This window comes from Myodes glareolus, chromosome 25, assembly GCF_982192425.1.
Source record: "Myodes glareolus chromosome 25, mMyoGla1.1, whole genome shotgun sequence".
Taxonomy (NCBI): domain Eukaryota; kingdom Metazoa; phylum Chordata; class Mammalia; order Rodentia; family Cricetidae; genus Myodes; species Myodes glareolus.
Window position 1 is genome coordinate 27394748 of NC_142050.1, and position 23251 is coordinate 27417998.

At 45.7% G+C, this 23251-nt stretch overlaps 1 protein-coding gene and 1 pseudogene across 2 annotated transcripts; one reads left to right on the plus strand and one right to left on the minus strand.

The window, feature by feature from the left end:
• The first annotated feature begins 5521 nt into the window (after window positions 1–5521).
• On the plus strand, window positions 5522–13660 carry LOC146894438 (GPN-loop GTPase 1-like). Its single transcript, XM_087901740.1, has 7 exons — window positions 5522–5530; window positions 5962–6108; window positions 6304–6386; window positions 7378–7417; window positions 9332–9420; window positions 11816–11923; window positions 13114–13660. Exons 1-6 carry the CDS (start codon window positions 5522–5524, stop codon window positions 11844–11846), a joined length of 399 nt encoding a protein of 132 aa, XP_087757866.1. The 3' UTR covers window positions 11847–11923; window positions 13114–13660.
• Window positions 13541–21102, minus strand: LOC148117857 (STAGA complex 65 subunit gamma-like; annotated as a pseudogene). The gene is made up of 4 exons (XR_015736670.1): window positions 20755–21102; window positions 18938–19175; window positions 13970–14089; window positions 13541–13656 (listed from the first exon to the last, which is right to left on the minus strand). The product of XR_015736670.1 is annotated as an STAGA complex 65 subunit gamma-like (transcript).
• Between the last annotated feature and the right edge of the window lie 2149 nt (window positions 21103–23251).

Consider the following 23251-nt stretch of genomic DNA (forward strand, 5'->3'; position numbering starts at 1 on the left):
GACGTTACATTAGTATGCCACTGCAGAAATGTACCACAGTTTGCCTGTTTATTGTTTGTAGACACTTGGACTATTTCAAATTTGGGACTATCATTGGAGGACTTCTTGTAATGCCTTTGAAAAATATTGGTATATATTTCATTGATTGATGCATGGTTCTGAGCCCTAAACCCCAGGGCCTACGCTAGACAAGTACTCCCCACTACCTTCCCACCCCTCCATCTCCCCACCCTCCCACCCCCCACTCCCCTCTACCCCCTGCTGAGCTGCACCTCCAGCACCTACACGCACATTCTGCGGCTTCAGAAGTCAAGAACAGAGCTACTCCGACAACTTTCCACGGTGTCGGTTTATACTGGTTCACATTCCCATCGGCCATGTATGAAAGTTTCCATTGTTCCATACAAAGCATGTTAGTTTTATTTTAGCCGTCCTGGTGGGCGGGCAATGGTGTTTCCTTAGAGTGTTTCCCTGATGACTAAGTTACCTTTCCCAGAGCTTACCAGCCGTTTGGCATGAATATCCTCTCTTGTCAAGTGCCTGTTCAAGGCAAGCTTTTAGGCCAGCTATTCAAAGCCCACGCCTACCCAGAGAGAACACTAAGAGTATTGCTAAGTTTAATCACAAACAATGTGATCAAATAATAATGTAGCAAGGCTCTTTAAGAGATAATCCTTAGCGTCTAGGGCTTTCTCTGCTCTCACAATACATATTCTGAGAAGCCGAAGCTGGGGGTGTTGCTTATCTTACAGAGGAAGGGATCTTGGAGAGATGTTTGTTTTGATGAGGTGAGAACCTAGGGCCTCTGCGCTGCATAAGGCAAGTGCTTTACTGCTGAGCCACACCCGCTAGCCCCTAGGAGGCTTAAAATAAGCAACAGAGCCACAACTCTCAACTGAGGTTTTCCAGCTGCTGCCCAAGCACTCATTCCACCCCCATGCTTCCCCTCTGTGTTTAGCACCCTTATATTATGTAAAAAGCTTGCGGCCACATCCATCCCTCACTTATAAAATATAATTCATGATTTCAAAAGACAATCAATGCAATGTTTCTGTGTTAAAATGAAAATAACTGGACAGTAGTTTATAACCTGGGACTGGAGGGATGGCTCAGGGGTTACGAGCACCTGTTATTATCCCAGAAGACCCACGTTTGATTCTCCGCACCACAGAGTGGCTCACAACCACCCATGTAATTCCAGTCCCTAAAGATCCAATGCCCTCTTCTGGTCTCTACGGGCACCAGGCATGCACACACGACACAGACACACATGCAGGCAAAAGACTCATGGACATAAAATAAAATGTAAAAAAAGTTTAAATAATAATAAATAATTAATTATTGTGGTTACAACCCTCAATATAAAACACAGCTTTCACATTGAGGAAAGTAAGAGCCGGTTTATTCTTGAACCAAATAGGGTATCATTATGTACCCCAAGATGACCTTGAACTCACAAACCTCCATCCTCAGCCTCCTTAATGCTGAGGTTACAGGTGTTTGTGACCACGCCCAGATTCTAGGTAAAATTTTGAACAAAACAAACTACAGACATGCTTTAACCTGCACGACAGCTGGATTCCAGTGAAATGAACTATGCTGTTAAACAATTTGAAAAAATTCCTCTGCTTGTATACAAAGGTGCTCAATTTTAGGCTTATGAACAATCCTGTTCTCCCAGTGTGGATTTCTGAGGACGCATTCCAAAGCAGGATCATCACAGCCATTGTAAGACCCCTTAGCAACCATCACTGGCAGCAGTGTTTCCCAGTCATTACGACCAATGGCACTCATTGCGACAGTACTCCTACTAAGGACACTGTAGAGTACAGTCCCTGGTTAAAATGTGATATGCAAAGGAAATGACCGAGTTAGGAAGGAGATGCGTATGATCAAAATACATTATATACATGTATGAAACAGTCAAAACATAAAAACAAGAAATAGGGAATTAAGCAAAAGCTCAGGGCTTTGGACTAGGAAAGATTCTGGTTTGTAACCCACTTTCTGAGAGACCCCAAGGAACTCGCTGAACGTACGTGAGCCTCAGTGTCCAAAGCTATGAGAATGGCTCCACACTCAGTGGTGACAGCCGCAGCCGCTATGTGTCACCGTGCCTGTGACAAGCATCAGGGCACAGCCTTCATCCTTCACACACATCTCTCGGCTCCCAAGTTGTGGCCCACCCTGCCCTGCCCTGGTTTGGCAGGAGTTGCAGACATTATCAGTTAGTTACTCCTACACAGCGCTCTTTTGAGCGTCCATTCCCTGTTGGTAAATTTGCTCAGTAGTAGACAGTATGGAAGACATTAGTTTGGGCTATCAGGAAAGAAATGGCAAGGGCTTATCTATTGCCTCAACAAAAACCTGCTCCATGAAGTTCTGGGAGAGTAACCAAGTGGTAGAGCACTTACTGGACATTCATAAAGCCATGGGTTCAATTCCCAGCACTAGAAAGAAAATCAGTCTGTAGCATGAGGGCCGGCTTGTTGGGGTTTCTGTCCCGCCCAGTACCCCAACAAGCCAGCAAGTCCCAAGGAAAATCACACGGAGTCTACATTAGGTTATAAACTGATTGGCCCTTAGCTCTGGCTACTTATTAGCTCTTATAACATATATTACCCCATTATCCTTATCTATGTTAGCCACACAGCTCAGTGCCTTTTTCAGCTGGGCAGGTTACATGCTGCCTCTTCGGTGGTCTGCACAGGAATGGCTGAGGGAGCTTCTGCTTCCAGAATATTCCCAGTCTCTTTGCTCCACCCCTACTTCCTGTCTGGCTTTCCCGCCTATACTGCCTGCCTGGCCAATCAGCGTTTTATTAAAATATGATTGACAGACACATGATTGAAGACACAGCACGCTCTCTGATGCTGGGAAGTCTCAGTGAAGTTGCCGTCAGATAAGCAACTTCTCACTGGACCCCAAGTGCAGGTCTTAACAGCGTGTGCTTTTCTGCAACTTGTGCTAATTGGCTGCCCGGATTAAGTTAGCAAGTAATAGCAAAGCGGGTTTAAAATTACGAGCCCAGGTTGGGGAGGTAGCCCAGGGGTAGAGCGCTTACCTAGCAAGTGCAAGGCCCTAGGTTTCAGTCTCTTGTACTGAAGATAAAAGAAAACAGTTTTATTAGAGCTGACATTAACAGGTGCAGGGAACAGATTATAAGCATATCGTTGCCAAAGTTAGCTCTTAAAAATCAGCAATCTTGCCAGGCGGTGGTGGCGCACGCCTTTAATCCCAGCACTCAGGAGGCAGAGGCAGGCGGATCTCTGTGAGTTCCAGGACAGTCAGGGCTACACAGTGAAACCCTGTTTCAAAAAACCAAAAACCAAACCAAACCAAAACAAACAAAAAAAAAGAATCAGCAATATGGAATTTACACAAACAAACTTAGCAAAAATCATTTATTATCAAGACAAAGGAACCAAACTATATTAATATATTATTACAACTAATTCAAATGGGGCTTTGATTTACGAAGATCTGTATTCCTTCTTGGAAATCTCTGTCTCACGCACACATACATAGACATTAAATTATTTATGTATATGTGCCTTCATGAGTTTGTATACACCATGTGTGCAGATGCCAGAGGGGTCCAGAAGGCATCAGATCCCTGGGACTGGAATTACAGGTGGTTGCTAGCCTCCTGATGTGGGTGCTGAAAACTAAACTTGAGTCTCCTGCAAGAAGAGTAAACACTCCTAACCATTGAGCCGTGGTAGGTGGAACTTTCCATCAGGACCATGGACCAGCTCCCAAACAACCACACAGAAACTTAATATTAATTATAAATGTTCAGCAGGCAGTGCCACCCCAAGCAGGTGGTATTGCGCTGTACAAAAAAACAACTGAACAAGCCAGCGGGAACGAGACAGTAAACATCGCTCCTCCACGGTCTTTGCTTCACTTCCTGCCTTGGGTTCCTGCCTTGAGGCCCCTCAATGGACTGTGACCAAAGCTAGGTAATCCAAATAAACCTTTTCCTCCCACGGTTGTTTTTTAAATATATGTATTATGTGTATTTCTTATATATAATTATTCTATAGAACATTTTGTTATTTATTGATACAATTTCTGTGTAGGTGTGTGTCCCGCGAGTGTGTGCCATATGAGGGGGGAGTGATGGCAGAGGCCAGAGGAAGTGGGATCACCCATCCCAGGTGGAGTTATGGGAGGGCGTGAACCACCTGAAGTGGCTGCTGGGAGTTAAATTCAGGCCCTCTGGAAGATCAGCAGGCCGGTGCTGTTAACCACTGAGCTCTCCTTTTGCCCCCAGTTGCTTTAGGTCACGGTGTTTTATCACAGCAACAGATACCCACCAATCCCTATCTCAAGCCTCCGAGCAAATCCTCCTAAACAAAATGACATCTAATCAGACCCACACTGAGGTGCTGTGTGGTGGGGACCAGAAGGCCATTTTGGCCTAAACCTTGGCAACTCATTCATTACTCGAGAAAATCCTGGCTGAGCCTCTGCTGGGTGTAGCGTAAGGCCTCTGGCTAGGCAGGAGAAAAGTAAGAACCCTAGTCCCGTCTTTCAGGAGCTTCCAACCCAGGTGATGGAGAGGCAGAGGAAGCTGCGTAGAAGCAAAGAGGAGGAAAAGAATCCCAGAGAAAAGGACAGCAGGAGAGAAGGTGCCAAGACTGGACACAGAAGCTGAGCCCCTGCTGGAGACTTTAGTAGGAAGATGTGGGTGGAGCGAGGGGTGCAGAGGAAGTGAGCCAGGGAGAGGGAAGAGAAACGGATTAAACTGCATGCTGGTCTTCATTAGGTCCTTCGTTTCCTAAGTATTGATTAATTCCTGTGCACCCAATATCGAGTCATTCACATCTAATCCAAATAGAACATAATAAGAAATGATGCCATCTCATGGGAGGGGAGCAAATGCTTGGAGTAGAGCGAGAGAAGTAGAAAGGAGAGGCGTGCTTCAGTGCCGAGCAGCACTCACGGAGCAAACTGCTCACGGAGGCGCGAGAGGAGGGGAGGTCTCAGTGAGGGTTTCTCAAAGGAGATATGATTAGTAGCATGTCTCTGGATATGTTTGAAGTAGAAAATAAGAGGAATTAGAGAATTATATTCACGGTTTCTTATATTTCTATATTCTACGCTGAAGAGTTTGTGTTTGTAGCCTGGCATAGTGGCACACACTTTTAATCGCAGCTCTTGAAAGCAGAGGCAGGCTTTCAAGTATGGTGTGGGGTTGATGTTGGTGGTCATTTTCCTTTGGTAGAGGAGACTACAATTCAGACTGAAGGTTTTTCTGTTGTCTTTACTTAGTCTGCAGAGCTTGAATACCTTTAGGGTTTTGTTTTGTTTTGTTTTTGAAACAAACTCTCATTGTATGCCCAGATTGGCCTTGAACTCATGAACTTCCAGCCTCTCCCTTCTGACTGCTGGAATTACAAACAGGTAACATTATGCCTGGCCTTAAAGACTTTTAATAATGCTGGCTCCATGTTTGATTTTTTTTTTCCCAGCATCTTATATAAAACCTAGCTAGCTGCCTTTCATTGTGGTCATGAACAAAGTGAGTACTTCCTGCGGGGATTTCAGCATGTCTTTAACACAGAGTCTGGAATGAGTTAGAAGGTCTGGGTAGGTGTGAGAAGTGACTTCAGTGTTGTCAGCACATTGAGATTTTACTGCGGAGAGTCAGGGAAGTAGATGCCGCCAGACGGAGTGTGTATTCAGTGCTGCCTCTCCCCCAGTGACTACAGGGCAGACAGAGTGTGTCAGCCGTCCCTCAGCATCAGGGGTTCTGTGTCAGTAGAGGAACAGTCTTCTGGAAATACTAATCAGAGGCAAGGCAGGTTGCTTTATGGTTTGTTGCAGTGGAGCTGGGAACGGGCGCCAGAGAAAGAACATCTGTGGGTGATGAGTTCTTTGCTGTCAACCACTTACTTAGATGACTTTTGCCATGGTTTAGCCATGCTGATGACTGCCTTCTCTCTGGCACAGACTGACATCATTGACCACAGCTTCGCAGTGGAGTGGATGCAGGATTTTGAGACTTTCCAAGATGCCTTGAACCAAGAGACTACCTATGTCAGTAACCTGACTCGTTCCATGAGCCTGGTGTTAGATGAGTTTTATAGCTCGCTCAGGGTAAATTTTATCTCCTATCCTCGTGACAGTAGCTGCAGATAATGTCTTACCGAAGCCTTCACTGGCTTCGAACCAGCTTTACATTCTGTAAAGTACGTAATTTTGTTCTTGGTAGTGCTGTGTTGTTCATGGGTTGGGGGCAGCTCATTAGCAGAGCCCTTGTCTAGCACGCAAATACATGCTACTTCTTGGCAGGTGGTGGGTGTCTCTGCTGTGGTGGGCACCGGCTTTGATGAGCTCTGTGTTCAAGTTACCAGTGCTGCAGAAGAGTACGAAAGGTGAGAAAGGAGGGGCTCTTGATGTGCTCTCCGTTACCCCCCATTCTCATACGGTAGTCATTTGGCCAGGAGAAGCATTTCCATCTTCTGTGTAAAGTATATTTTCTTGCATATGAATATTAGACCTGAGCACACTCAGAAGTAACCAGGGTCTGTTCCGTCTTTAAAAAGATAGAAATATAAAGTGTTCACTGATCTCAGTGGTTGCCAGGCAGGGGTCATCAAGCCTGTTCTGAAAAGAGCCACTTGGTAGTTACTACAAGCTTCGAGGTCAACTTCTCAAGTCTGTTATTGTAGGACAAAAGACTTGTACAAAGTTCAGAAACAAGAGGTCATAGTTCTGTCCCTGTAAGACATCAGCTGTAGAAGCTGTGGTGTGGATTTGGCACCGAGGGGACGTATATGCGAAGTTCTAGCCCAGTGATTTCCCCATCATAGAGACAGTTCGTGAATGTCTGTTCCAGCTGTTGTCACTGCTGGAACAAGCTGTGAGACACCTCTCTATTCTTCACGATCCTGCAACAAGAGCTGTTGGTGTAAAGTGGGACCCATTCACCTAAAGGAGAGCACCTGTGACACTGGGACCATGACTCATAGCCTGCCTGTTAGCATACTGCTTTGGCTTCATAGTTTGATCCTAAGGATGACATTGTGGTTGCCAGGCAACATTATTTTCCCACTGATGAGCCGTCAAGGGTTTTGTGTGTGTCTTGTTGACCTAAGGCCCATCGCTTCCTTAGACATTGGCCTTCCCGAGCAGCAGCCATCTTCTCAGCTGTTTCCTCACACCAGCACGTGCCCTTGCCCCTCAGCTGTGTTGTCTTCATTGGAAGTCTCTACAACAGCCATCAGGAGTTGTTGAATTCCACAGGGGTAGACTGGTGATGTCAGGTCTTGTGGCTGGAGGTTTTTAAGCAGACAGAAGTGATAGGTTGGGGTGGGCAGTGTGGGTCTCTCAGGAGAGGGACTGAGAAGGCATTTCTTTCTCCAGGGAATATCGGCCTGAATACGAGCGCCTGAAGAAATCACTGGTAAGAGGGGGCGTGTGGTAGAGCTGTCAGAGTCCGTCTGACCCACACATGGCACAGGCCTGCAGTCCCAGCCGGTCACCATAGAGGATAGGGGACTCTTGAGCGGAGGAGTTGGGGACCAGCTGGTATGCTGGCCTGTGCTGTAATCAGCACTCAGGTAGCAGGGATGAGAAGGAAAGGTTTATCAAGACAGGGTTTATCGGTACAGCTCTGGCTGTACTGGAACTCACTCTGTAGATCAGGCTGGCCTCGAACTCAGAGATCTGCCTGCCTCTGCCTCCCAAGTGCTGGGACTAAAGACTTGTGCCACCACTGCCTGACTTGTTATTTTAATTTTTTTTCTGACTTTATTGAGATATAATTAACTGCCGGAACCTGTGTGTTTCTTTTATTATTTATTTATTTATTTTAAAAGATTTATTTACTGATTATGTGTACAATGTTCCCCTGCCTGTACACCTCCATGCCGGGAGAAGGCACCAGATCTCCTTACAGATTGTTGTGAGCCACCATGTGGTTGCTGGGAATTGAACTCAGGAAAAGCATCCAGTATTTTTAACCTCTGAGCCATCTCTCTAGCCCTATGTGTTTCTTTTAAATTCTTGAATTTTTGTTTGTTTGTTTGTTTCTTTGTTTTTGGTAGTGTTCTACTCTCTGAACTATGTGCCCAGCCCTGTTTGGTTTTGAGTTGAAGTCTCACTGTACCCCAGGCAGGCCTGAAACTTTAGGGCTCTAGTGATCTCTTACCTTAGTCACCTGAACAGGTAGGACTGTAGGCTTGAGACACCACATCCCACCTCAAGCACTTGTTCATTTAAATTCGTAAACTGGTGTATATGTTGTCTGTATGCAGAAGGACCTCCAAACAGTTTTTCTTCTCTTTGAATATGTATCCTTTTTGTTTTGTTTTGTTTTGTTTACTACTTCATCCTTCTGAGTGCTGGAATTACAGGCCTGAGCTACCACACCGGCTTTGTATCTGAATTTTTAAAATATCAGAATTTTGTTGAAATATCTTTACCAAGGACTTTTTATGCCCCACCTCATCCAGTCTCTGAGGTCAACTTAAAGGCTTGTTGTAGGATTTTGAAGAATAGAGAGATATCTCAAGCTCTTGTTCCAGAGCTAAGTTGAGGCTCTCCCTTTGGCAGAGCCTGCATTGGGTCCTTTATCATAGGGCCTTCTTGCCAAGTGCCACTTGAGGGTTCTCTGATCATGGTTCTGGGTATATGCTCTGAATTATTTCATTCAGCATATGACTGGAAATCTGCTGTCTCTTGGGCCCACATGACTGTCTCCATATCTGTTATCCTTTACCAGCTTCTAGTACTTTTATAATTCCTAATCTCCTAAAAGGGTGGCACTTGGGAACTGGGGACCTAACTCAGTTGGTTGAATATTTGTTTAGCTTAAGAACACTTAGCTTGTTCTTTAGTACTAACTAAGCATGGTGGTGGACCCTGTTAAGTTCAGGGTCATCATGGATCCATGGCTACAAAGTGAGCTTGGGGTGACCTATACTACATGTAACCCTACCTCTTATACTACATGAAACCCTACCTTAAAAAAAAACTGGCATCTTAATTTATACATCTTTATTATCTTGCTTTATTTTATTTCTTTGTACCAGAGATTGAAACCAGGGCTTCACATCTGCTGAGCACTCAGCTTCTCAGTCATAAGCCCTACCCTAGAGACCTCCTTAAAAAGTATTACAATTTTTCAAATTTATTTGTGTTGGGAAGTACATGTGGAGGTCAGAGGGCAACTTGCAGACCTCAGTTCTCTCCTGTCATGTGGGGTCCACAGATGGGATTGTTCAACACAGCTGCAAGCAAAGTACTGGCACCTCTGAGCCATCTCATCAGTCTGGGATCTCCTAATTTAACGTGAGGACATTTCCCTCGTCTGTAGGCGAGTGCCCAGAGTGATCAGCAGAAGGAGCAGCTGGAGCGTCTTCGGAAGGATATGGGCTCCGTAGCCCTGGACACGGGCTGGCAAAGGTATTGGAGGGCTCTTGGTGTTAGGAGAGAACAGAGGGTGGATCCACATAGCAGCGATGTCTGTGTAAACGGGAAAGAGAAAGGACAGGCGATGGGGAGACCTACATACACGCATCTGCATGAGTGATCCGGGACAGAAGTACCTGATTGATGATGGTGCACACTTTACACTGCACTGAGCTTCCCCTGAAAGTCTTGTACTTGTGTAGTGTGTTATAACTAAATTTTAGATATTATTAAAGCTCATGCAAACATGATACTCTTTTAATACTCTGTGTATACTTCCTAAAAGTAAAGATATTATTTTCAAAAACTTCAGTACAGTCAGCCAGGCGTGGTGGTGCACACCTTTAATCCCAGCACTCTGCAGGCAGAGGCAGGCGGATCTCTGTGAGTTCAAAGTCAGCCTGGTCTATGCAGTGAGTTCCAGGACAGCCAGGGTTACACAGAGAAACCCTGTCTCCATAAACCAAACCAAACGAAACAAAGCAAAGAACAGCTCAGAACAGTGAGAAGATTAGCATGGACACACTGTTGTCTAATACTTGGTCTTACTTAGGTGTAGCCATTTCCCTTCAGAGAGGACTGTGCTCGTCAGGTTTGGGATCGAGAGCCCGTATCCACTGAGCAGTCTGGCTGGTTCTGAACTCCTGTCTATTACACTGATATCTTTACCTACATGCCTGTACACGTTAGAACTACAAAATGCTTCAGTGTCTGCGCAGACTGGTCTCCCTTGTACTCTTTCCCCTCCCTGGCTCTTCTCACATGCACTTCCTCATCAGCTTCTCTGGCTTCCCAGACAGCCTCCGCATTTGTGTTGCGGTTCGCTTTTGCTTCTTAAATAGTTCAGGAAGAACCGACATGACTGATGTTGCCTCTTCCTCCTCAAGCAGGAAGAATTTTTGTATTTGGCAGTTCTTGTGTCTTTCTGGAATGTTATCCTGAGTATATTTTGCATATTTCTTGTTGCATTATGCAGTGGATTTTATTTTCTTTATTACAAGTTACTGTTTTAAACTGCTTGGTCTTCCAACGGGCATGGGTTTGTGTTGTGTTCTGTATTTCACTCTTTTATCCTGCTACCTTAGTCTTTGTCCTTCCCTCCTTTCTTTGCTACCTTTGCTCCCGTTTGCCTGTTTCCTTCCTTCTTTCTGCACAGCCAGCGACACAAATGCTTCCGTGCCACCAGACACCCTCCCCATCTGTGTGTGAGTGCACACCAAGGTCCTCCAGAGTCACAGGTGTTCATTCTCCTGCTACAGCATCCAGATGGGAAGGAGAGTTTCCATGGATGATGTGGGGAACATCCCTCAGATATCTGCATAATTCTTAGTTGGGTGTGGAAAGGAAAGAGGCATTCACTGTTAGCGTCTTCAGTCACCATTACTGTGTAGATCATAGGCCCGAGATTTTCGTTTTTCTTCCCCTGAGCCATGGTCTCACTGTACAGTTCTGGTTGTCCTGGAACTTTGTTCAGTAGATAGGGCTGCCCTCGAACTCACAGAGATCTGCCTGCCTCTGCTTCCCAAGTGCTGGGATTAAAGATGTTCACCACCACTCCTGGTTGGCCACTGAGATCTGTTTCCCTCCTTGTTACTGCCTTCAGCCCGTCTTACAACCCTCCCCAGCTGAACTCCTCAGTCTCACAGTCACTTGAACGTTGGTCAGTGGTCACACACTCCTGTAGGTTTAGGTCCCTCTCAGTTTCGGGATCAGACTTACTTCTCATTCTTAGGGCTTAGTCCTTACTCACTGAGTATGGAATTTTACCTCTAGTGGTATTTTGTTTTTGTTTTTTGTTTTTCAAGACAGAGTTTCTTTGTAGCTTTGGAGCCTGTCCTGGAACTAGCTCTTGTAGACCAGGCTGGCCTCGAACTCACAGAGATCCTCCTGCCCTGCCTCCCGAGTGCTGGGATTAAAGGCGTGCGCCACCACTGCCCGGCTAGTAGTATATTTGATTTCCCTTTTTTACCCCCCCCCCATTCCATTGCTTGAAAGTTGCCACAGCTGCTCTATTCCATATCATTTCAACCTTTTTCTCCAGTCCTCCCCTGACCTGCATCCTCCCTAGAAGCGTCTGCATTATTTGAACTATTGCCAGTTTGCAACCTTATGTTTCTTTATCTCTCATTGGAAAAACCAGCTTCTTCCAGTCTGTAAGCTCGTGAGGCAGAGTGCTGGTGTTTCAGGGATACAATTCTTAAGTTTTCCTCAGTGGAACCAATCGTAGAAGTTGTAGAGATAACAAGTGAAGTTTCTCATACATTTAGAAGTCTCAGCTCCTTCTTTTCCATTCGTCAGGAGTACTTTCATGCTGCCAGTGAATCGCGAAAAGTGCTCTTGACGAACAGAAACGAAGGCATGTCTGTACTGATCAGTGTTTTAACCCTAGACAGCCTGTCTCCTGCACTGGACCCTTCTGACTTGATCCTGACGCGAGGAACCTTGGAGGCGGAGGACGAGGAAGCCGAGAGTGACACTGATGACATTGACCGCAGAGGTGAGAGGTGGTGGGCGGAGACTTGAAGATCTGAGCCTGTGGTCAGTGGCAGGAATGAGGAGGTGGCAAAGCTTATGGTGCCAGCAGAGTTTCCTATGTGGAGGGTTCTGGTCTCGCTGCATGTTTTCATTTCATCCCCTTGCTGTGACAGAACAGCCTGACAGAAAGCAATTTAGAGGAGAAAGGGTTTATTTCAAAATTCTAGGTTCTGTCACTATGGAGAAGTCAAGGCAGGGACTTCAAACGCTGGTTCTGTCACATCCAGAGTCAGGAGCAGAGAGCAGTACCTGTGTACAGCTTCACCTGAGTGTATGCGATCAGCTTGGTTTCCACTGATACAGCTCAGCACTGCTGTCTAGGAACGGGCTACACACAGTGGGCAACCCCAGTACCATGCCTTTTATGTCTTGTAACTTCTGACTCGACCTGCAGATGCCACTGTTCTGGCTGTTACTGCTGTTTTGGTTAATTGGTGATAAGGGTGTACCCCAGGACCTCTTGCTTGCTAAAAGCATGTGCTACTGAGCTACATCCTGAGTCATTAATGTTGTTTTTTTTTAAAGCTATATTTATTTTTACTTTATGTATGTGAGAGTCTTGTCTGCATGTCTGTGTATGCACTCTGTGAATGTCTGGTCCCCACAGAGGTCAGAAATCCCCTGGAATTGGAGATTCGTGGCTGCTGGGTACAAAACTGGGGCCTATGCAAGAGCAACAAATGCTCTTAGCCACTGAATCCCCTCTCCAGCCCTGACTGTTCTGTTTGTTTTGAGTGTTTAACAGTCAAGTGTGGTGGCTCCCTACTTTATTCCTAGCTCTTGGGTGGCTGGAGCAGTAGGTAAATCTACAATGGATATTTTTTTGTCTCTTGCCTACCTGAGTAGACCTCATTGTTATTATTTATGAAAGGGATGCTCTCTTTACTTAGATGCCGCATGTTTGGAGGGTGTGAGTCCTTGATGCTGTAAAATAGTTTTAGCCAGGTGTTTTGGCTCATGCCTGTAACCTCAATGGTAGAAACCGAGGCAGGAGGACTATGGGTTCCAGGCCAGCTTGGGATCTATAGTGAGTCCCTGTCTTGAAAACGTGAAAAATAATTTAAAAATGGGGTTTCTGTCGGGTGGGTAACAGGCTTGCTGATTGGCTTGTCATCCTGAGGGTTTTCAAAGAATCACCCTTCCCTCGTACAGTTACAGAGGAAAGCCGCGAAGAGCCAGCCTTTCAGAACTTCATGCAAGAATCAATGGCACAACACTGGAAGAGAAACAAATAGACCATCCCACTTGTTGCTGGAAGTTGGACGTACTGGGTCTCCACACAGAGAAGCCCTTCCTGTGAGTCAGGGCTGCAGTCAAGAGCAGGATAGTAGCTTCTTTGAGGGTTCCAGATTGAGATGAAGTCGGTGAAGGTGGAGCTGGCAGGTGGGTGCCCGTCCTTGGTCAGTTCTCCTGGTATTTATGCAAGGAAGTGTCTTTTCACCGCTCTGGAAGCTGATAATCGTTCAGCCTGAGATTTCAAGCTGCATTGTTTGAACTCAAGTCTTTTGCTGCTGATTGGACAAGGAGAACTTCCATCTTGGAGACAACTTTGGACCTTGGCTAGGCTGGATCCGTGGCCTCAGCTCTTTAGCGCTGTGCTCTTGACTCTGCGTCTAAGTTGCTGTTCTTTAAGCAGAATGGGAGGGGAGAATGAAGTTGAACCGAGGGACAGCGCGTTGCCCTTGGCAGCCAGTGCTGAAGTGGGGTGTGCTTGCACAAGATGTGTAACACATTATAAAGAATAAAGTTTTCAACTTTAACTCTGTGTCATGATTTCAAATTAGAAATTGTGTGATCACTAATAGATTCAGCACTATTAGTTACAACTGAGCTTTAAAGGCAGACCTGGTCGGCTGTAAGCTGTAGCTTAATTTCCCAGATGCATTCGCCTAACCAGGTCCCCAAACCTGTCCTGTTTATATTGTCCTTAGAACAATATAAAACATTGCTTGTGACTGCAGGGTTTGGCTAGGTATCCACCCAATAATACATAACTAGAAGGGCTTACCTTGGTTCTCAGAGTGTAGACTGTGGAACAGAAGGAAGGTCAGCAGCCAGGAGGATCTTAGCGACACCTCTGCAATGGGCTTCACCAGAGTGGGGAGCTCAACAGGCCGCTCAGGAAGTCCTGCAGGTGACCTTGGTGTGCTCTGCCTTCACAGCATTGCCCCAGCTCAGCCTGAGTCCCAGTCCTCACAATTTGCCTTTCAGACTCGGTGCCTGTTCTCTAGTATTATTTTAAAGCAACATAGAATTTTATCTTACCATTTATTATTCAATACTCCATACCTCTAAAAATATGAGCTTTTTCTTCCTTTTTTCAAAGCTTAAACCTTCTCTGCCCAACATCATGACATTGCGGTGCACGTCTTTAATCCCAGCACTCGGGACGCAGAGGCAGGTGGATTTCTGAGTTCAAGACCTGTCAGGACTGCATAGTGAGACCCTTTCTTAAAACAGGAAGAGAAAAAGGACCCACCCTTGTGTGTATCTCAATCCACCTCTGTCACCTGAGTGCTGCCTCTGTAGGGTGGGGCCACCATACTTGCCTGACCTATGTAAGGGGAAACCGTTTGCAAAGCAAAGCTCTGAACACACTCTGCTCTTCTCCATGGCGCCTCCCTCTCCTGCCGTCAGCTCTGTAAGCGGCTTGTCTTCATCTCACTGTGCTTAATGTTTTCTAAGTGAGCTAAAAACTTTACAGACACCAGCTCCCTGCTGGCCACTTCATTCTTGAAAGTGAGGATCGAAACAGAATAGATTTTTAAGACTGTTAAGGATTAATTTCCAAATTCACACACACACACACACACACACACATATGTATATATATATATATATATATATATATATATATATATATACATATACACACACACATTTTGGAGACAGGTTTCTCTGTAGCTTTGGAGCCTGTTCTGGAACTCGCTCTGTAGACCAGGCTGGCCTCGAACTCACAGAGATCCTCCTGTCTCTGCCTCCTGAGTGCTGGGATTAAAACCGTGTGCCACCACCGCCAGGCCGCAAATTTATAAATATTTTAAGTAAGTTATAACTTAAGCAGGAGGATTGCAGGAAGCTGGTTCAGGGTATGTGATGTGACTGTCTTTGAAAACCCTGGAACTAGCTGGGCAGTGGTGGTGCACGCCTTTAATCCCAGCACTTTGGAGGCAGAGGCAGGTGGAACTCTGTGAGTTCAAGGCCATCCTGGTCTAGGGAGTGAGTTCCAGGACAGCTAGAGTGTTTCACAGAGAAACCCTGCCTCAAAAAACAAAACAAACAAACAAACAAACAAACAAAACAGAAAAGAAAAGAAGAAAAGAAAAACCTGGAATGGAGAGTATGCCAACCTGACGCCATGTGTTCGGTCCCTGGAACCGTGTGGAGGAAGAACTGACAGCACACGGCTGTCTCTGGCCTCCCCATACATGCCCCCACACATACCATGCGCTAACACAAATGCACATAGTAAATCCTTAAACATTCTGAGATGGGAACACACGTCATTGGGCCTAAACTTGCTGTTTGAGCTCGGCCTTCACTGGTGCTTATAGCAGTGGGCAGTGGGCATCAGCTAATGCAGAAACCCGGAACTGGCCAGAGTGAGTGATGGTGAAGCGCTCATTAGGACATCTCTGTTCCTTCCTCCCTGCTCAGGGAACCTTGAATAAGGGGTGAGAAGAATTTCAGAACCACTGGATGGGAGATGTACAGCAAAAAGCTACCTTCTGGATGTAATGTAGCCATTGCACTCACCAACTGCACAGGACAGGTCTGCCAGTGTTCACTGTGATGACAGGGCACCCATGAGCCCCCGCCCCTCCGAGGGCCTGTTGGCAAAGAATGGTTGTTGAGGGAGGGTGGTGCAAACCTTTCCTCAGTGAGACAGCCGCTGCTAAGTTGCTCCTATTCCAGTAAGTTCTCACCCATGCTTGAGGCAACTCTGGGTCACACAAGACATGAAAGGAGCTGTGTGTGTGGTGGGGGAGACGACTGTGGGGAAAGAATGGGGAATGGGACTTATTCGAAAGAGGGAAATATTTATTATGTACTTGTATGATATAGTCAGAGAATTAGAAAAAGAATCGGGACAACTCAAATGACTTTTTTCAAAAATAATTTATTTGTGTTTGTGCCCCAGCATGCACCACGGCATGGAAAGGACACCTTGGAGTTCTCTTCTTGCACCAGGTGGGTTCCAGGGATCGAACTCAAGTTGCATCAAGTTGTCTTCATCCACTGAGCCATCTCTCTGGCTCCTCAAATGTGTTTTTAAAGAACAACAAACAAAGAACCTGAAACAAACCAAAGGCTGCCCACCTAGCAACTGCAGCAGGGCCCTGTCTGCATTCTTCACAGAAAATGAGCATGGGGGAAATGCAGGATGAGGCTGGATGGAATAATCTAGAAAAGGAAGAATTGTGGGGAAAGAGCAGTGTGCATAAAGATAATGGCTGTCACCACAGGGCTCTCCTTTTGTGAGAGGCTTGAGCAGCAGAAATGGCTTGGAAACTTGCCTTCTGAGCTCTGTTATGTTTAACTATCTCCTGTATTACTACTGGATCCCAGTGATGTGACTTGTTCCAAAATAAATGAATGAAGGTCTGACATCTATAATGCCGTATATTTGTGACGCTATGCAAGCTTTGACGTTTAAGCATTAGGCAATCTCAGCTTCACACCTCTGCAGGGAGCATCAAAGTGACATGATTCTTCTCAACCGTGCCAGAGAGATGGCTGAGAGAAGCTAAGAAAAGTGTGTTGTCCCACAGTAAGTACCAGTTGGGGACAGTGCTTTGGTCTGATTACTGCCAGCATCACAATCCATCTGTGACAGTGGCTTAGCTGTTCTGAAAAAGTACAAAAAAATGCCAAAGTGAAATGTAATTGGTTAAGAACCTTTTCTCCAAAATTCAGAAAGCCCACTGTATTTAAAAATAAGAATCCAGCGGGGCATAGATAGTGCATGCCTTTAGTCCCAGCACTCAGGAGGCTGTACCTGTCCTGGAACTAGCTCTTGTAGACCAGGTGGCCTCAAACTCACAGAGATCCGCCTGCCCCTGCCACCCAAGTGCTGGGATTAAAGGTGTGCACCACCACCACCCAGTTCCTTTGCACTGTTTTCATTGCTGTTCTACACCTGGATTAAGGATGTCTATGGTTCAAAATGTCAGTCCCAAGTTACCAACTTCTTTCATTTTTCTCTCCTTCACCTTACCCACCCCCACTGGAAAGATTATGTTTAAAGGCAGATATAGTTACAGGCCTTACTCAGCTAGTTTATCTTGTCCTTCCCCCCCCCCCCCCGTGTGTGTGTATTATACAAATAAATCTGTAGGCATGTGTGCCCATCTATATGGAGAAGCCAGAGAAGAGTGCTGGTATCTGTCGCTCTCTTACTGTATTGACCTGGAAACTCACTATTTTTGCAAGACTGGCTGGCCAGTAAGCTTTTAGGATCATCTGTCTCCATTTCCCAATAACGGGATTACAAGCACACATAGCCAGGACCTTTCACATGGGTGCTGGGGATTTGAACTCAGGTCCTCGTGCTTGCACTGCAAGTTCTCTTACCCACTGAGCCATCTCTCTAGCTCCTTTTCCTTCCTTTTATGAGGCTGTCTTATTTTTCTGTCTTTTATTTGAGGATCCTCTGGGCCTCTCCTACATTTTGAAGACTATGATCACTACTGGATGCTAACATCAGCTTTCTGCTTGTCTCTCCTGACAAGAGACGTGGTCCTTGATGTCCCCTATTGTAGAACTCTAGGATAACTCTGAAGTCATTTCTAACAACTCTGAGGCCATTTCTGAGGCCTCTCAGCAGTAGTGGTACCCCTCCCCTGGGAACCAAGGACCTAACAGCTTCACATGCAAGTACTGGAATGTTGGGGATTTTCCACCCCCCTGTGCCCTTGTGGATGTTCTCCAAGATAGAACTCAGTTATTGAGATTGGGGCAAGATAACCCTTAGATGTTGACTCAGTCCCTGGGAAGGGGTCAAAGTAATCCTCAAATGTTTCCTCTTACCTCACGTGATCTGGCAACCGCCCTCCAGTCCTGGCTCAGACCAATCATTGTTAATAGCCCTTTGAATCAGCGAATCCTAATGGTTGGAAAAACAACCCCCAGACTCTCCCCCCTTTGTTTCTGTGGCTTTTTGCTTTAAAAGTAGCCTATACCAGCTATTTGGGGTCTTTTGGCTTCTCGAATGCTGAAAGACCCTGTCGTGATAGAACTAATAAAATCCTCATGCTTTTCCATCACCTGTGGTGGTCTCTTGGGGCAACTCCTCCTCGGTGACTGGACTCTAGGGTCCAACACTACCTCTCTGTACTCAGGTAGTGCAGCTCTGCTCTTAACTGTGACTTCTTCCTTGGCGACGCCTCCCTTCAGCACGCTTAACACTGGCCTAATTCTGTTCGGGTCACATCTGAAGATTTGATACTTAAATTTCTTACACATTTATGTTTGTAAACAAGTAAGTATCCAAATGAATTTGCATTTTAACTGACTCAGGCAGTGAAGCAGGCAGTGTGTGGGGTAGTAATCCTAGCACAAGGGAGGCTGAAGCAGGAGGTCATGAATTTCAGATCAACCTAGACTATATGGCAAGATCCTGTCTCAACAACTAAACAAACAAATAAACATATAATTCCCTAAAAATGAAAAAGTGATGAACAGTTGTCCAAGTTCCTAATGTCATCACAGCTATAACCTACAAGAGACCAGCCTATTCAAACCAGGCAGAACAATTTCATTCCCGTTGGTCTGCAATTTCTTAGACAACTTCTGTCAAGGAAACACGGCTACTTAACCAGAGTGTATCCTAAGCATTTACCACAGCTCTGTCTGTCCCAGCAACTTCCGTTCTGCCCATGCCGACTTTTCTCCTACTCTGAGTATGATTCCAAGATGTCATTAACTGCTAAGATGGACAGAACTTGGATCAAAATGAAAACACTTTGTTCCTTACTTGAAGCTTGTGGCGAAGCCTCCACCTCCAGGTTGGACGGGAAGCGCTTACTCTGAGCTCCCAGGACCCCATTGGGTAAGGACTGGTCTCCAGAAGCAAGGTCAGCCTCCAGCTCCTCACTGACAGGGAACGTGATGTCACTCACAGGCTCCTCCTTGATCTTCACAGGCTTAGTGTCTTCTGTGGCCTTCTCAGGATTGACAATCCTTTCATATTCTTCAGACAGCTGCTTGCTAATCTGTTGGCAAACAAGAATTAATTCTCCAAGGATATTTCAGAAGGAGATTGAATAGTCAACTGGTGGTACCCAACGAGAACCCAGCAGAGTACAAGTTAATACATGAGGTGTACTTTTGTTTATTTTTCTTTCCTTCTGGTGTGTGCATGTATATGCACATGTGTATATGCATGTGTGTGTGTGTATGTCTGTGTTACTTGCACACCTGAGTGCATGTATATGGAGGTCAAAGAGTCAGTTCTGTTGTCTTTTCTCAGGCACTTCCACTTTTTTAAGAAGCGAGCTCCAGGAATCCCCGTGTCCGCTTTGCATCTCATGAGCCCTGGGAATATGAATCAGGTCCTCATGCTTTTGAGGCAAACACTTTACTAACTGAGCCAGCCTGAAAGATGAATTTTAAAACTTCTGCTGCTAGGACTGGGCGTGCAGCTCAGTGGGAGTGCATGCTTACGGTGTGCAAGGCCAGGCATTCCAAGCACCACAAAGCAACAAGAACAACTTCCACTGGCAATGGGTTGGGTCAGAGTTTATGATACAGACATACAAAGAAAAATGTGTCAGAAAATGTTTTGATCATTAATTAAAAGTTACATAAGACAAATAAGATCTGAGACAGAATACTGCATTTCTGCCTATAAAAATAAACAATTATCTGACCATTGCAACACATGCCTGGAATTCTACCTCTTAGGAGGTTGAAAAGAAGGGTGGAGAGTAAAGCCAACCTGCACAGTGGAATCCTGTCGCACAACAGAAACCTTTCAGACATGTGACATATAGGCAAACACTGAGTGAAGCAGCGATCTGGACCCTAAGCAAAGGCTTTCTGTTAGATGCTGAGGATTCCTGGTCACTCACCCTTCACCCCCGCCCCACTTCTTTTTGGTTTTTCGAGACAGGGTTTCTCTGTAGCTTTGGAGCCTGTTCTGGCACTTGCTCTGTAGACCAGGCTGGCCTTGAACTCACAGAGATCCACTGCCTCTGCCTTCTGAGTGCTGGGATTAAAGGTGTGTGCCATCACTGCCAAGCTCCTGGTCAATCTTAAGTGGAGAATTGAAACTGCCTAACCCTCAGGAAGTGGAGAGATGTTTGTGCTCTGCCCTACCCTCAGGAGCCCTTCCAGGACTCCTTGGGTCTTCAGTTTCAGCCCTCAGAGCCGTCTGAATTGCTGTGGCTATTACTTGCTTGCCTGCTTTTGTTCTCATGACTACTGTAAGCTCACAAGCGTTTACCCACCTGTAAACTACAGTCTCCCACAATGCCTGACTCATAGTAAGTCTTCAGTAAATATTTGTTGAGGAAGAGTGTCTGCGACTCCAGATACCTGTGTATGTCTTCCAGAGACAGAAGCAATGAATGGGCTGTCCGCTGACTGAAAGAGGCCCCGACATCACACTAGATCAGTGTGAGGACAGAGAAACAACAGGCCATGAGAAAGTGGGTTACATTCCCTGTGCGCTACGCTCCAGAACACATATTGTAGACCCTGCCGAACATTCCCAGACTATGACACCTTTGCCGACTGCCCCAGGGTCACCTCACCTGTAGCGTGTAAGTATGATAGTCAGGGTCACCTCACCTGTAGCATGTAAGTGTGATAGTCCTTGATGCGGTGCTGCCAGAACTCCTGCAGGGAGAGCACGCTGCCAATCCCCACTTCATGGAACACCTGCTCCATGACATCAGGGAAAGGGGTCTGTCCCAGCCTGGCCTCCCGGTCTACAGCAGAGCGCAGCAACTTGGTGAACTTGAGTCAGTACTCATGTGCTACGTCAGTTAGGGTCTCTAGGACACTTGCGTTAGCACACTCAAAGCCCGCATGGGACAAGATTGTGGCCACCGCTTGGTAGAGGAGATGCCGACAGGAATGCCAGCTGAGTTCAGTCACTGGTTCTCCTTTTCCGCTGAAAGCGGAGACATGGCGGCGTTACTTGTGTACTTGCCAAGGGGGACCAACCTGTCTCACTGGGGGCTCTACAGTTCCAGTAATCCCTGGCCCTGTTGTGGGTAAACAGTCACCTTCATCCTGCTCTTCTCAGGGCATGAGCCCCCCAGTTACACAGTTGGAACAGGCCATGCATGTCTAAAATAAACAGTACAGGAGAATGGCAAAGGTATCAGATCCCTGGGGATTGGAGTTACACAGCTGTGAGCCAGCCATACAGGTGCTAGGAATAGCATCTGTTTCCTCTGTAAGAGCAACGAGTGTTCTTACCCAGGTGTAACCCCTCCAACCCCTCTCAACATTTATTGGCCTTCTGCTTTCCTCTGGCAAGGGAATTATTTTGCAAATAAAAGTAAAGCAGAGAAGAAAATCCCTGCTCCTTTGTTGAAGTCGCTGTGCTCTGTATATATATATATATATATATATATATATATATATATATATATATATATATATAATTGGTTTGGGTGTTTTTTTCTGATAGTGCTGGCATCAAATCCAGAGCCTGTTCATACTAGGCAAGCATTCTATCACTAAAGTACCCCTGAAACCCAACCCTACCTCCTATAGACCAGGTCAGCCTTGTATGATCATCTTGTTTTTTAAAAGTAATTTTTATTTGTTCATTAATTTTTATGTGTATTGGTACTTGGTACTTGGCCTGCATGTGTGAGGATCTGCTGGAACTTGAGTTACAAACAGTTGTGTGAGCCTTCATGTGGGAGCTGGGAATTGAACAAGGTCCTTTGGAAGAGCAGCCAGTGCTCTTAACCAATGAACCATCTCTCCAACATCATCTTCTTACTATTTATTGATTGACTTTTTTGGTTTAATTACATACTTTATTTTATTTATTTATTTATATTTTTGGGACAGGGTTTCTCTGTGTAGCCCTGGCTATAGAATTTGCTCTGTAGACCAGGCTGGCCTCAAACTCAGAGATCGGCCTGCCTCTGCCTTCCCAAGTGCTGAGATTAAAGGTGTGTGCCACCCTGCCCAGCTTTGTCTTAACTTTTTATTGTTGTAAAGTACATGTAACATAAAAGATACTATGATTTAGTGATACTAAGTTTACTTATATAATCTCCACTGCCCAGCTCAGCCCTTCCCATATCACTGGTACAACTGTATCCTGTGACCATTAGCTCCACTCTCCATCCTCCCAGCCCACGGGGACTCCATTCTGTTTCTGTCTCTGTGATCTGTTACTGTATGACGAATGTGGAAGTCAGAGGCTGGCCTTGGGCATTCTTTACTGAGGTAGACCCTCCTGCTGAACCCTGAGACCTAAGTTTGTTTAGCTGACCAGCTTGTTCTGGGGATCTCTTGTCTCTAAGTCCTCTACATAGAATTGTGCTGGGCTTACAGTGGGCTGCAACCCCTGCCCATTGTTTACTGGGTATCGGGGATCTGAACGCTTGTCCTCATATTTTCTGAGGAAAGTACTTCATCTGCTAAGTCATCTCAAGAATCAAGGAAACTTTTGGAACAAATAAGATTAGAGTGAGGCAAATAAAACCTGAGAATGTTTTGAAGGCTTACAGTGTTACGTTGCTAGGGTTTAGCCTCAACTTGAGTTCAGGTCCTGAGGCAGGGAAGGGACATTGGCCAAGGAAAACTTCTGACCACCAAGTGGGCTGTGCTCAAGAGGCCCCGAATAGCTCAGGCCGACTTTATTTATACCTACCAGAAATTTTCTTACCAGGGTTACGTGAACAACTTTATTATTGGCTTCTATTTTAGACTTTAAGAAATACATCACAAACGAAGGAATACAGTATGAAAAACCCCATTGTTCCCCTTTATGCTTCCCCAAATACACCGTCCCACCTGCTACAATACCTTACTATAGACGTAGAGTTCAGCATTTTTGCAGGCCTTAACTAAATATCGAGCCAGACACAGCCTGCTCTCCTGGAGCTTGTCAGCTGACAGCTGCTTGCAGTTACAAAGTTAAAAGTAACAGACATGGGAACAATGCTTTAAGGACAGTATTCAAACCCAGACCTTGGTTCATGTCTGCAAGGTGTATTTTATACAGCTCTTTTTCCTACAAGAGGGCCCTATGCCTCGATCTCTCTGTAGAAGGCAGACAGACTTTGATAAGCACTCTTCTCATCTCACTGTATCA

Coding starts and splice junctions, on each gene's coding strand:
- LOC146894438 (XM_087901740.1), top strand. Junction 6,387..7,377: donor GCTGCAGAAGAGTACGAAAG/GTGAGAAAGGAG, acceptor TTCTTTCTCCAG/GGAATATCGGCCTGAATACG. Junction 7,418..9,331: donor AGCGCCTGAAGAAATCACTG/GTAAGAGGGGGC, acceptor CCTCGTCTGTAG/GCGAGTGCCCAGAGTGATCA.